Genomic DNA, 13,205 nt, shown 5'->3' on the forward strand with positions numbered 1-13,205 from the left:
TTTCTTACCCTTTCTTTTTCTTCTTCTTCTTCTTCTTCCTACCCTTCTACAACTTCTTTTTCTTCTCTTCCTACCCTTTCTGCAACTGGAGAAAACATGAAAGAGAAAAAAAAATAAAAATTTCACATTGAGAGAAGTGTATTTTTTAAAAAAATTATCATCTCTCACCTTTGCCTTTTTGACCAAACGGTTTAAATGGACGGAATTACTATGAATTTGGACGGAAGAGAAAGTAATGGACTTAAGTGTTGGGTCGCCAAAATAGAAGGACAGAAATGTTAATTACGTTAAATCTCAGAGACTAAAAAGTAATTTTCCATTTTTTTTTAATTAAGAATAAATTTAAAATGAGAACGTTTTAAAAAAATTCTAAAAAATAAACAAAAACAAAATTTCAACAAATAAATAAAATGTTAATTTGACAAACTTAAATAAAAATACTAATAATTTATATTCTAAAATTTTCAAAAAAAGATTATTAGCCAATTAAATTAGAAGTTAATAACTTACATTTTCAACAACCAAAAAAAAAACTTAATAACTCATATTTTTATTTTTTTTAAATAAAAATTTTAATTATAAGTAAATACAATGAAAATACTATTTTTTTTTAATTTAAATGATGCATAAAAATTGAGTACGAATCGAGAAAGAACAATAATAGTGAATATCTCAAAATAAGTAAATGAAGAAATTTGAAATTTTATGGATGGAAAATTTATTTGAAATCTCATTCATTTTCTAAATAAATATTAATTTATTTATTTTTAATTAATTAGTATAAAAATTTAAATTTAAAATTCTAAGAAATGATATGAATTTTTTTATTTTTAATTATAGGACTTAAGTTTTGATTTTAGTATGGAGCAACTTTAAAATTAAAAAAAAATGTTTTGCTCTCATAAATCTAATTAAGGTGAATTAAATTAATCAAATTAGTAAATTTCATATATGAAATGGTATATAAAAAATTTAAATTTAAACTGGAATGGTAAAAGTATTTTTATGTTAAATCTTTGTCAAAGAATTAATTGTTATGACATAGACATTGCACCAATCAGGCAAAAAGAGCAATGAATTGAGCGGAGACCACTTGTTTTTAAAGAGAAATTATGCCATTTTATAGCTCAAGTAATCTTTTAAATCATGACTTTTATCTTCCATTATTAGTATCCAAGCTTAGGCAATTAAAATTTTCTTGGAAGAAAAATAAAATAACAAGAAAATAAATTATAATTTTTATTATTATTTTTCTTTTATCTTATTTAGATAAAAAAATAAAATATCAATTAAAGAAAAATAAAATATCAAAGTCTGGGTCTCATGAATACGGTATACTGAGCGAGTACGTTCAGCTTTTATGGGGAAAGGAATTCATGTAGGTGGATAAAATATATCCCACATCGAAAAGAGATTAAAAGGGAGAGGGTCTTATAAGTCTATGTCTAAGATACTCCAATAAATGTGTTTTGGGAAGACTAAATTCCTTGACCCAGAAACAGAAGACAATATTTCAATTCCTTTGATAAAAAACGGACAATATTTACTGTAGATAGAAAAAAGTTTATAATTTTACCTACACATTTACAATTTTTTTAATAAATTAATTGTGTTTAATCTGATTTAGTTTAATAATTATCACTCAGATTTAAATTTTAATTCACATGCTTCAGTTTCCTACTGTAAAAAAACAAATAAATAAAATTAATAGGATTAACAAGAATAACCAGCAAGTAAATATTTAATTAAAATATTTATATATTTTATAAAAATCAAATTCATTAGTTTTTTTATTAATAATTAAGAATCTATTTTTTTAAAAAAAAAAATCTTGAAAGAGACCCTTTAACCAGACATATAAGCTACAAACAGTAGGAAGTGAAACCAACATTGATAAGGACATAAACAATTTGGTCTTCACCATCCAATTATTTATTTATTTATTTAAATTATTATGTGACCTCTCAACAAGGTTTGTTGGGGTCATTTCCAACCTTTTCAAGCTCTTGCTTAGTCTTCACAACACCCAACTTACTCTACCCTAACCCCATTAATAATATAAATTTGTTTTAAAAAATTTCTCAAATAAAATCAAATTTTATTTATTTTTATTTATATTCGTACTATTTATAGTATTATCTAAATTAATGATTTAATTAAAATATAGGATAAATTGTTTGTACAGATATTTTAAATTTCTCATTTATTTCTTTTTTCTTTAAAGTGTACATTTATTTCTTCTTATTATTTAAAATTTAATTGATATAATATAATAGCTTCACATAATTCATTTGTTGACGCTCAAAAATAGGAATATGTGACAATATTTTAATTGCATAATGTTCCGTTTTATAGATATTTTTTTATTAAATTTCACCGTTCAATCCAAGATTTTATAAAAAGTTATCATTAATGGATATTATATATTAAATCTCTATTACACCAATGATACGAAATCTCATTTTAATTAGTCGATACTAACTAAATTTTGAGGAGATATAATAATTTATTCTATCTTCTTAAATTATAAAAACTAATAATCGCAAAAACTAAAATATACAGTTTTACATAATTATTTTTAAATTATAAATAATTTTTTCTATTCGCTCTTTGTTCAGTTCACTGAGTATTATAGTGATTGTCATAAATACTAATTACCTCACATCTTTTTTTTATAAAATAATTAATTAGAATACAATTTTATTTATACCAATTTCACAATTTAATTTCTCCATTAAATTAAAATTTATTCTGTCTTATTTTTTTATTAATTATTTTTAAAATGACTAATATACTCATATATATATATATATATATTATTTAGACCAATTTTACAATTTAATTTCTCCGTTAAATTAAAATTTATCTAATATACTCATATATATATATATATATATCTATATATATATACCTCACATCTTTTTTTTATAAAATAACTAATTGAAATACAATTTTATTTAGACCAATTTCACAATTTAATTTCTCCGTTAAATTAAAATTTATTCCATCTTATTTTTTTATTAATTATTTTTAAAATGACTAATATACTCATATATATATATATATAGTTTTTTAATGTTTTAATTATGTAAAAATTAATATTTATATCCCTCAAATTCTCAAAATAAATAATTTAGTCTTTATATTTTAATTTTATTAAATTGATTTCATTTTTCATGAAAGGATCTTTAATTTGATATAGTTAAAATATATGATTAAAATATTAGATTTTAAATATAAAAATATGGGTGTTAATTTTGACATATTTAAAGGATTTAAAAGTAATTTTTTTCAAAATATAATTGTGAATATAAAATCAATTATTTTGATTAGATTTTTGGATGGAATTGATGTGATGTTGAAAACAATGGGTAATAGTACATGGAGCCTCTCATGGAGAAATTGTCCAAAATTTTGCAACTGGTTTCTTCTGGTTGTTTTTCTTAATATGGGCCTTTGATGGGGACAAATTTAAAAGCAGACAAATTTTGATAATTTCTATTGGCTATTGCAATTAATTTTGATGGTCCCTTTTCAAATTATAACTTTTTACATTTTAATAAATAGTATTAAACCCTTCTCAAGTTATCTTCAATAATATTAAACAAAAAATTTATATAAAAATTGTTTATTGAAAACTCAAATAATTTTAAACCTGAGGTAGATTTATAAAATTTTATAAATTTTATAAAATTTTTAATTTCAAATAAAAATATCACGTTAATGCCACCTTTATTTATTATTATAGTGTTCAGTGGCGGAGTCAGGAATTTCTCTTTGGTAGGACATCGGTTGCGCCGCTACGGCACCACCGGCTGCACCGCTGTGACACCTTCATTCCCTGTAAAATATTTTCCAATCGCCGATACGGCACGTGCCCCTTATCGTTCCCTTCACCTCTGATAGTGCTAATATAGTAGATGATATAAGATACATAGATATGTCACATTATGTCAGCCTTACAAAAGATGTGTTGCAACGTGACATGCCACGTCACTTTCATAGCTAATGTGGTGCCACCATAGCAACTGATATTGGTTGCATATCATCATATTTTATGTCAATTATTATGGAGTACTTAAACGTAAAAATATGAAAGTATATATCTTCAATTGTAAAAAATTATAATTTAAGTCCTAAACATTAAAAGTAGGGATAACATTTAGAATTAAAATTAATTTACTTTTAATTAATAAATAAGTCCATGGAGAAATTCTGAAACCTCAGGCAAAAGCTATTAGATTGTCCTTTTCTGTCTTTGAAATAATCGGAATCCTTCATCACTGACAATCCTGTAACTGTCAGAATAGCACCAACCAAAAACTCAGCTAAACAACAAACAATACGGCTATGGTAAAAAAAAGAGTCAGAAAGGTTAAAAATAAAGAAATTAACCGGCCCAAGCATTTGCTAGCGTGACAGCTAGAGGACAAACGAGTGAAGAATTTTTCCATCACTGAGAAGAAATAATAATAATAACTGAGGGCCTGAGTGGGGCCCATTAGAAGCTGTGAAAAAGTCGTCAGTGATGGGACATGACGCGTGGGAAGGAAGAGAGCGGACCCCACAGCAGAATCTGTGTCGTTACTTAGAGTAGTAGTGAAAAGTGTTTTTATTTCAGCTTTGTCCGACGTAAGAATTTTTTTTTTTAATAAACGTCAGTGACTTTTTTTTAAAAAATAATAATAATAAATTTGAACGCGTGCGGGTTTTTGTATTTTTCTGGGTTTGGGACTCCGGCCGGTTTAACCCCTTTCATTTGGCCCAATCCACTTTTGAATTTAGATACAATGTGTTTGAGAGAAAAAAAAAAACATTAAATTATTATTTAATTTTAAAAAATTTACTAATTAATTTTTTTAATTTTAAAAAATATTTTAATATATTTTTTAAAATTGACAAATCAACAATTATTAAAAAAATTTCTCAAACCATATAAATTAAATAATAAATATTTAATAATTAAAATTAATAAATAAATAAATAAATTATTTTTTAAAAATCTTAAAAATATTTTAATATATTTTTTAAAATAAAAAAATAAATTAATAAATTTTCATATGTTACAGAAATTATAATTTCATCATTATATAAATTCATAATATAATGATGAAAAGTATATCAATGTCAAGTATTATATTTAATATTTATATAATTAAAAAAAAATTGAATTACAATTACTTAAATTATATGATATAATAGCTTAAGAAAAAAATCATTAAATTAAATAAAAAAATTTAAAGATTAGTGTAATAAATTTATTATATTAAATAAATTTATATTTAATAAGCAGATCAATAAAAAATTTGTATGAGAAGGATGGTCACTAATTTTGTTTACCTGGAAATATATAAATAAAATAATTTTTACTTTTAATAAAATAGAGGAGAGAAAAAAATGACAGAAAAGTAAAAAAAATAAAAAAATCTATTTAATTTTAAATAGTATAATATGAAATTACTCTATTCATTTTATAATTATTATCATTTTTCTATTTTATTATCTCAAAATTATTATTTATTTTCATTTATATATTATAATTAACATATAAATTACTATTAAAAATTTATTTTATTTTATTTTATTTTAAATATAATTTTTTATTAATTTTTATTTTTAATGAATATTTAAAATATCTCTTAATTTAATAAAATTTAGTATTTTTAATATGAGTATAATTGATAAATTAATAAAAAAATATTTTTTAATATGCGTAAAAAGTTGATAATAATTATAAAATAAATGGAGTAGTTTCATATTATACTATTTAAAATTAAATAGATTTTTCATTTTATTTTAAATATAATTTTTATTTTTTAATAAATATTTAAAATATTTTTTAATTTAATAAAATTTAGTGTTTTTAATATGAATATAATTGATAAATTAATAAAAAATATATTTTTTAATATACGTAAAAAAAATAAAATAAACAAAAATTATTAGTGAAAAGAATATTAAATTAATTTAAATTAATATAATTGCTACTTTATCACTATGTTATACTATCACGTCAATGAATTTCAATGTATAATTGATAAAAATTTAAAAAATTAAAATTTAATTATAAAATTTTTTAAAATTCAAAGTTTTTTTTTATCATTTTATCTAAAATTCAAATTTATAATATTAAAAAAATATTATTATTATAATATATTTTTTAAATTTTATTTATAATTTTAAAATATTATTTTATATTAATTCAATTTCGAATTAATTTAACTATTTTTTAAAAATCTACTCTAAATAATAGTTTAAAAAAAATACATCATTAATAATATGGTTGAAATAAAAAAAATATAAATATAAATAGCAATATAGTTGTAATCGTACTCTATATTAATTTAATGTCTAATTAAATTCTATATTTCCAATATGCTTTTTTAAATAACTTTTTTTTATACTTTTTAACTAAAATAATAATTAGAAAATATATTTTAAAAAAATAATTTAAGAGTTAAATTAATTTAAAATTAAATTAATGTAAATTTTAATTTTAAGTAAAATAGCATAAAAAAATTTAAATTTTTAAAAAAATTACAATTACACTTAATTATTAAAAAAGAGACACATTAATTGAAATTAATGCACCATTAACACTGTTTCACTTCACATTGAATGTTGGCATTGCCACACATGGGGACACGTTAGCGGAGGTTGCTCAAGTACAGCTCCAGCTCCGGCACCGGCTCCGGCGGTGTCTTTGCTTTCATATTAAAAGAGTGCCATTTTCATGAATGTTTTCTCTTTGGTAAACCCAAAGTTGGTATTAGCAAGTCAACCCTTATTAAGTGGAACTCTGCTCTATAATTAATTAATGCCATTACCAATATTTAATTTTGCATCTCCTGCCATTTTATTTTAGGAAAAAATTATTATTTTATTTTTATATTATGAAAAAATTTATTAATGGGTATTTTAATTTTAAAAATATATTAATTTTAGTTGTTAAATTTTTAATTAAAAAATTTTTTTATGAAAAAAATAATAAATTTGTCTGGATTTTATGAACCTTTAAAGTAATTAAAACTTTCTGTGGGTAAACCCATTCTGACCAGAAAGGCCCAAAATCCAACTTCCACTAGTTTTCAAAACTCAAATTCACCATTCAAGAAGCTAGTTTTTCCACGATTAATTATTTATAAAAAGAAAATATTTAATAAAACATTGAAATCATAAAATAATATTTATTTAGAAATTAAAAACATTTCTTAAAATAAAAGATATTTTAGAAAATATTTCACTTATTGAAGATAAATAAGGAAAAAAATATATAATGAAGCGTTGCAATCATAAAACGACACTTATTTATAAAAAATTAACAAAAATATATAAGAAGTATTTAATTTTTAATATAATTTTATTAAAAATAAATTACATTTGTTAATTTTATTTTTTAAAAAATATTAGATATTTTTATTGATATTTTAATTAATTAATAATATGAATATATATATTTTACTATTATTTTGATATTTTTTTTAATAAAAGAAATTGATTTATTGATATTTTAAGATTCAATTATAATTTTGGTTATTTAATATTTCGCACATATAATTAAATAATAATATTTTATAAATTGGTGAATTTAAATTTGATAATTTTTTAAATGGTCACGAATCTTAAAGAATTAATATTTAGTGAATCTAAAAAGAAAGGAAGGTAAATAATCTTTTGCTATATTATCTATCTATGATTTATTTTATATAAAAAATAAATAAATTTTTATAAATTATTTGAAAATAAAAATTCTTTTATTGTAAATGAAGGGTAAGATTGGATAAATGAATTTATTTAAATGAGGATTAATGATTAAGTGGTTTGAAAGTGTGAATGGTTTCATTATGGCATATGGGCCCAAAACTTGCTTACTCATAAAGTAAATGGTTTCAGAGGGAAAGCTATGGGCTACCTGTGGGCTTTAATTTTGTCCACATTTTATTTGGATATTGATTATGATTTAGGGGAATATTCGGTCAGTTTAGTTTAAAATTAAATCGAATCGAATAAATTAAAAATTAAAATTTTATTATTCATAAAAATTGAATCGAATTGATCTGATTCAGTTTGATTTAGTTCGATTTGATCAGTTTAAATTTTTAATAAATTATTTTATTTTTTACGCTTTATTTTTAATATTTTAAAATTTAATTAAAATATTTTAACTATAATATAATATAATTTAATTTCTCTTTATTATTGAAAATAATATACTATTATCACTAATTAATTAAATTTAATTTTTTTAATTTATTTTTATTAAAACTGAAATAATCGAAATTATCCTATTTTAATAATTTTGTGCACATTTTATATAGGCATAATAAAAATTAAATCGAACTGAACCGAAATAAAAAAAAAATTAAATTAAAATTTTAAATTAATTTAATTCGATCGATTTTTTTAATTTGAATCGAATACTGCTCGCTTCTATAATGCCCGTGTAAAACTCTATTTTCCTATTAATGTCTCCGTCTTGAAATCAAACAGTTTCATTGTGAAGCATAACGTAGTACAAGTGTTTGAAAGAATGTCACACCTTATGATTAAATGTTCAATCCAACTTAATAATAATAAATATTAATTTGAAAGTTAAATAAAAAAAGAATGGTTGGTTCTATTCCCAGCAATGCAAATTATTAAGAATGATGACGTTGCATTTGGTAGTGTTGGGTCAGATGGAGACGTTTTGCCAAATGCCCTTATAACTTCATAACAACCTATTGGGCTAAATTGCAAAATAGGTCTATCTCTTTCCTCCCATTTTGTAATTTTCACTTCTTCTAGTACTTGTTGCAAATTACTGCATGGTACAGTGAAAATTTTCTTTCTTCAATTATATAAATCAGCCAATGCTAATTGGAGGGTAATGCTTGGCTTTGCTTGGGCCTCTATGAGAAACCGAAGGAAAATTGTACATTATCATTACGTTTCTGAATTTTTATAAAATTAATTGATTCGTTTTTATTTCAAAATCACTCAAATTAAAAATTTTTTTTATATATTTTACAAAATTTAATTCTTTAGTATTTGTTAAAAAAATTATTAATGGATTTTTTGGCAGAAAAATTAAAGAGCTTAATTTTAACAATAGAGTTGATAATTTTGCCTAAGAAAATGGCATTTCATGGAAAGATCTCTCTCTTTGGTGACAGCACATAACAGCTGCTCTTATTCTCTTGGCACTCTCTTTGATTTCTTGGACTTGTGAAGATAATTTGCATCAAATTTATTTATTATTATCATTATTGGTATTATTATTCCCATCAAATCAAAGTTGAAATCTTGCAATTGACCTTAGGAATAAATTCTGTTTTCATCAACCCATTTGCCCCACAGTGATGATACTTTCTACCAACTAATCATAAAACCCATAAGCAATCACCAGGATTTCACAGGCTAATTTACCAACTAATCAAGATAATGCCTATTCACCAAATCTTGAGATTGAATGTCCAATCCATCACAGTAGATTTAAAAGATAGTCATTTTTTTTTATTTTTTAAATTTTTTTTGTGCAATCTGTTTGAATTTTTCATCTATGCTAATGGAATTGTCCTCGTTGCAATAAGCAATACACACACAAAAGATGAACTTCAAATGGCAGCAAATGGGGAATCTTAAAATTGGAAAGGAAACACAGGGAATGGAAGAAAATTGTAGATAAGGCATTACAAGTTTTCAGAATTTTCTACTAACAAATTGAACTGCAAAAAGAATACCCATCAAAGAAAAAGGGGAAAAAAAGGAAAAGAATGCAGGAAAAAAAAAATAGAGAGACAGACACATACCCTTAATTTCTAATAACCTTAAGAACCTACCCATGACTAAAAGCCTAAAACTTTACTATCATTGAACCTTCCATTTGGCTCTAACTCTTTTTTCTCAGTTCCTTTACTAGCTAAAATATTGTCATCTATGCTCCTATTTCCACCCATTCCATCCCTGTACAAAAAAAACAATTAACAAAGAAGCGAAACAACAGTAAGCAAATGGCGTAAAATAGCGAAACTAAAGAAGCAGAACTTGGAGAGAATCCGACTGGAATCACATGTAATCCATTGCAAGGTTGCTGCTATTGTTCGGAATCAACTCCGGCGAGTTGCTCATCATCGCAGCATTTCCAGCAATAGGGAGTTTGTCGATGCCTTTGCCTCTCATCTCCAGGACTTTCTTATGGGAATTGGAGTGCAAAGATGGAACGAAGGTTGGACTCGCTGCAGGTCGATATTCAGGGAAAAGTCTGCCTGACTTGTAGCGAACACCACAAGCATTACAAAGAGTTTTAGGCCCCATTGGTCCTGCCCTCCATTGTGGTGTTTTAGTTATCTCACAATGCATGCATTTCCTAACTGCTGCTTGTGGTGTTGAATTTTCGTTCATCTCCGCAGGGCCTAATGGAACTGTGATCTTGATTTTCTTCTTCTTCTTATGTTCTAAGGGAACTTGCCTTGGTAATTTGATCAAAAGTCGCGACTCAGCATAATTTTCAGAATCCGAGGGGACCTTAAGTGTGGCAAAGGGCTGCTGGGACTCGGTGACAGAGGAGCTGGGGGAGATGAGTTGCATAGTCGGGCGGGGAGTGAAGGTAGCAGGACGAGGACGTTTGCTACGAGCACGTCCACGCCTGCAAGAGGCAATGATTTCAGGGCTGCGTGGCGCAATCTTCTCGCCTGAGCAGGAGCTGCTGCTTTCTAGGACAGAAACTGGGCTGGAGGTCTGGAATTGGTGGTGAGATGAGTTCTTATTCGCCGAAGAGGACTCTTCCTTATTCATTGTGAGGCTTCCTCCAGAGAAGGAATCCTCAACAAAATTTGATAACCATTCCAGCTGAACTATATCTTCATACTGCAAAAAAAAACAAATTCAAATTAGAGATTTGCCATTTCCCAAAACAAAATTAAACCAATTAACTTCCACTGCATTCGAATTCAAAACCTCTCAGCCCAATGAAAGCCCACATAATATAAAATTTTTAATTTTTAATCATAATTATATTTTCTTAATTCATGAATTTCTTTTTTTTTTTGGGACAAAGAATATTAATATTATTATATTTATAGTAACAACTTGCACATGGGAATAATTCACTTTTAAGAGATCACATGACAGGCCACGCGACTTCCATAACTGAACCAATAATTTAAAGAAAGGCCAATCCACCATATCGCCGACAAAATATTTCAAATGACCAAAAAGCCCCCAAAATAATCTACGAATTGACTAAAATACCCTTTAATCATGAACATGGTAAAAATATTTTTGTTTTTATTTTTACCTTAATTACGCAGACTGCTAGCCTGACAACTGGCAACGCAATCAATTGTAAAACAAAAATACAAAAACATAGATCACATCAACACTCATACGTCATCACATTGAAATCCAACGGCTCACATTAAACCAAACCACCAGAAATAATGAAAATTTTTAAAACTCACCGGAACGGACAACTCCGCCGAGAGATCAGAGGCGCTATTGTTAGAGAACACCGAGTCGGAACACGGAATTGAGTCTGACTGAGTCGACCAAATGCTGGGGAACGAGTTGGCGTTCGCGTTGTTATTTTTAGTGGTGGTGGTGCAGTCGGGACCAGAGAGACAAGCCTCGATATCGTCGGTGGGGAAGTCGAGGAGGTCGTCGATGTGGTCGAAGAAGCTGCCGCAGTCTATTTCATCCATGAAATTTGCTGGTCCAATCATGGTTCTTTTTTCAGACTGCAATTTCTTTATTTTCCTGGAAAATTTTGGAGATAAATGAGTGTACTTAAAAGGGGTTTTCGCAATTCTGTGGGTAAATTTTGTTTGGTTACTGGGAAACTGTGTCAATCCAGAGTGTGAACCGTGTGGCAAATGCTAGTTTTTTTTTTTTTAAATTAAAAAATAAAGAAAATCCCATTTCAAAAACAGCGGTTAGAATCAGAATTCTGAAAATGAAGGAAATTCGATTCTGTAATTCCCAGAAGTTCTCAGAAACGGATTCTGTAGCTCAAGCCAGCTGGCCATTAAAGTAATCGTTAAGGGTCAAAAAGGGCAAGAACCAAGAAATGAATCATTATCTACTTTACCTTTTATAAAGATTAAAGTTCAAGATTGTTTTCTTTTTCATTTTTTCTTTTCTTTCCTTTTCTCTTCCCAAGAAAATGCAAAAAATTGAACAAGGAATTTGATGGGGGGAAAATATCAAAAGCTGGTTCAGGATTGACCTCTGAAGAATGGAGGAAGAGAAATTTGAGGGAATTTAGAACAATACCTTTTATTAATTTCCCAAGAAATGAAGAGGAAAATCCTCTGTTTTCCAAAGAAAATTATCTCCAAATTCCTGCAAGTCATAAATCAAATGCAATTATGAGAAATTGCTGCAAACAAAATCTTCCAAATGTGTAAAATTATGCAATGTAATGAACCTGCTCCCAATTAGCCAAAAAAAAAACAAAACACACACATACACACACATTTCCCTCTTTAAAATTCTGTTTGCTTGCTACCCCACAAACATTTTCATACTTCAGTTTCAAAAATGGATATGGGTGTAAATTGGGCGTTCCCTTTTCCCAAGGTTTCTCAGGAAACAAACAGAAAAACCTCTAAAACCTTATTAGTGGTGACACAATGCATGCCAATACTAGACAAATAAGAAACCCAGAAATTTAAAACAGAACTCAAACATTTGCAAGAACAAAGCCTGAGCTCAAAACTCTCAAACCCTCAAAATGCTGAACATTAATCAGAAAACAAAACCCCAAAATTCCTCCAACATAAAACCCACCACACAAAACAAAACTCTAACAGATTGCCATACAAAAATCATATACCTCACAAAGAAGCAGCAGCAGCAGAAGAAGAAGAAGAAAGAAAGAAAGAAAGAGTAGAAGGGAAGAGAGAGAGAGAGAGAGAGAGAAAGGGGGTTTTGAAAAATGAATAGAGAGAGAGAGAGAGAGGAGTCTAAAGTAGAGGTAGAGGGTGAGGGGGAGGGTGAGGGAGGGGTATATTATGGTAGGTGAGAGTAGCCCTTCATTGCTAGCTGTCTTTTACACTAACACTGTCTTGATGTTGAAGTCTTTTCTTCTTCTTCTTCTCTACAGGGGACCCATTTCTTCTTCCTCCTCCTCCCACCGCTCTCTTATTATTAATTAATTTTTTATTTTAATTTCTGGGTTTTTATTTAATTTTTGATGATGTTTAAATGTTGGAGGACCGACACAG

At 26.3% G+C, this 13,205-nt stretch overlaps 1 protein-coding gene across 1 annotated transcript; it reads right to left on the reverse strand.

Moving 5' to 3' along the window:
• Window positions 1-9,647: 9,647 nt before the first annotated feature.
• LOC110625083 (GATA transcription factor 8) lies at window positions 9,648-12,922 on the reverse strand. Its single transcript, XM_021770608.2, has 4 exons — window positions 12,815-12,922; window positions 12,253-12,321; window positions 11,442-11,736; window positions 9,648-10,848 (listed from the first exon to the last, which is right to left on the reverse strand). The coding sequence occupies exons 3-4, from the start codon at window positions 11,700-11,702 to the stop codon at window positions 10,048-10,050; spliced, it is 1,062 nt and encodes a 353-aa protein (XP_021626300.1). The 5' UTR covers window positions 11,703-11,736; window positions 12,253-12,321; window positions 12,815-12,922; the 3' UTR covers window positions 9,648-10,047.
• Window positions 12,923-13,205: the final 283 nt, after the last annotated feature.

This window comes from Manihot esculenta, chromosome 10 (assembly GCF_001659605.2).
Source record: "Manihot esculenta cultivar AM560-2 chromosome 10, M.esculenta_v8, whole genome shotgun sequence".
In the NCBI taxonomy this organism is placed as follows: domain Eukaryota; kingdom Viridiplantae; phylum Streptophyta; class Magnoliopsida; order Malpighiales; family Euphorbiaceae; genus Manihot; species Manihot esculenta.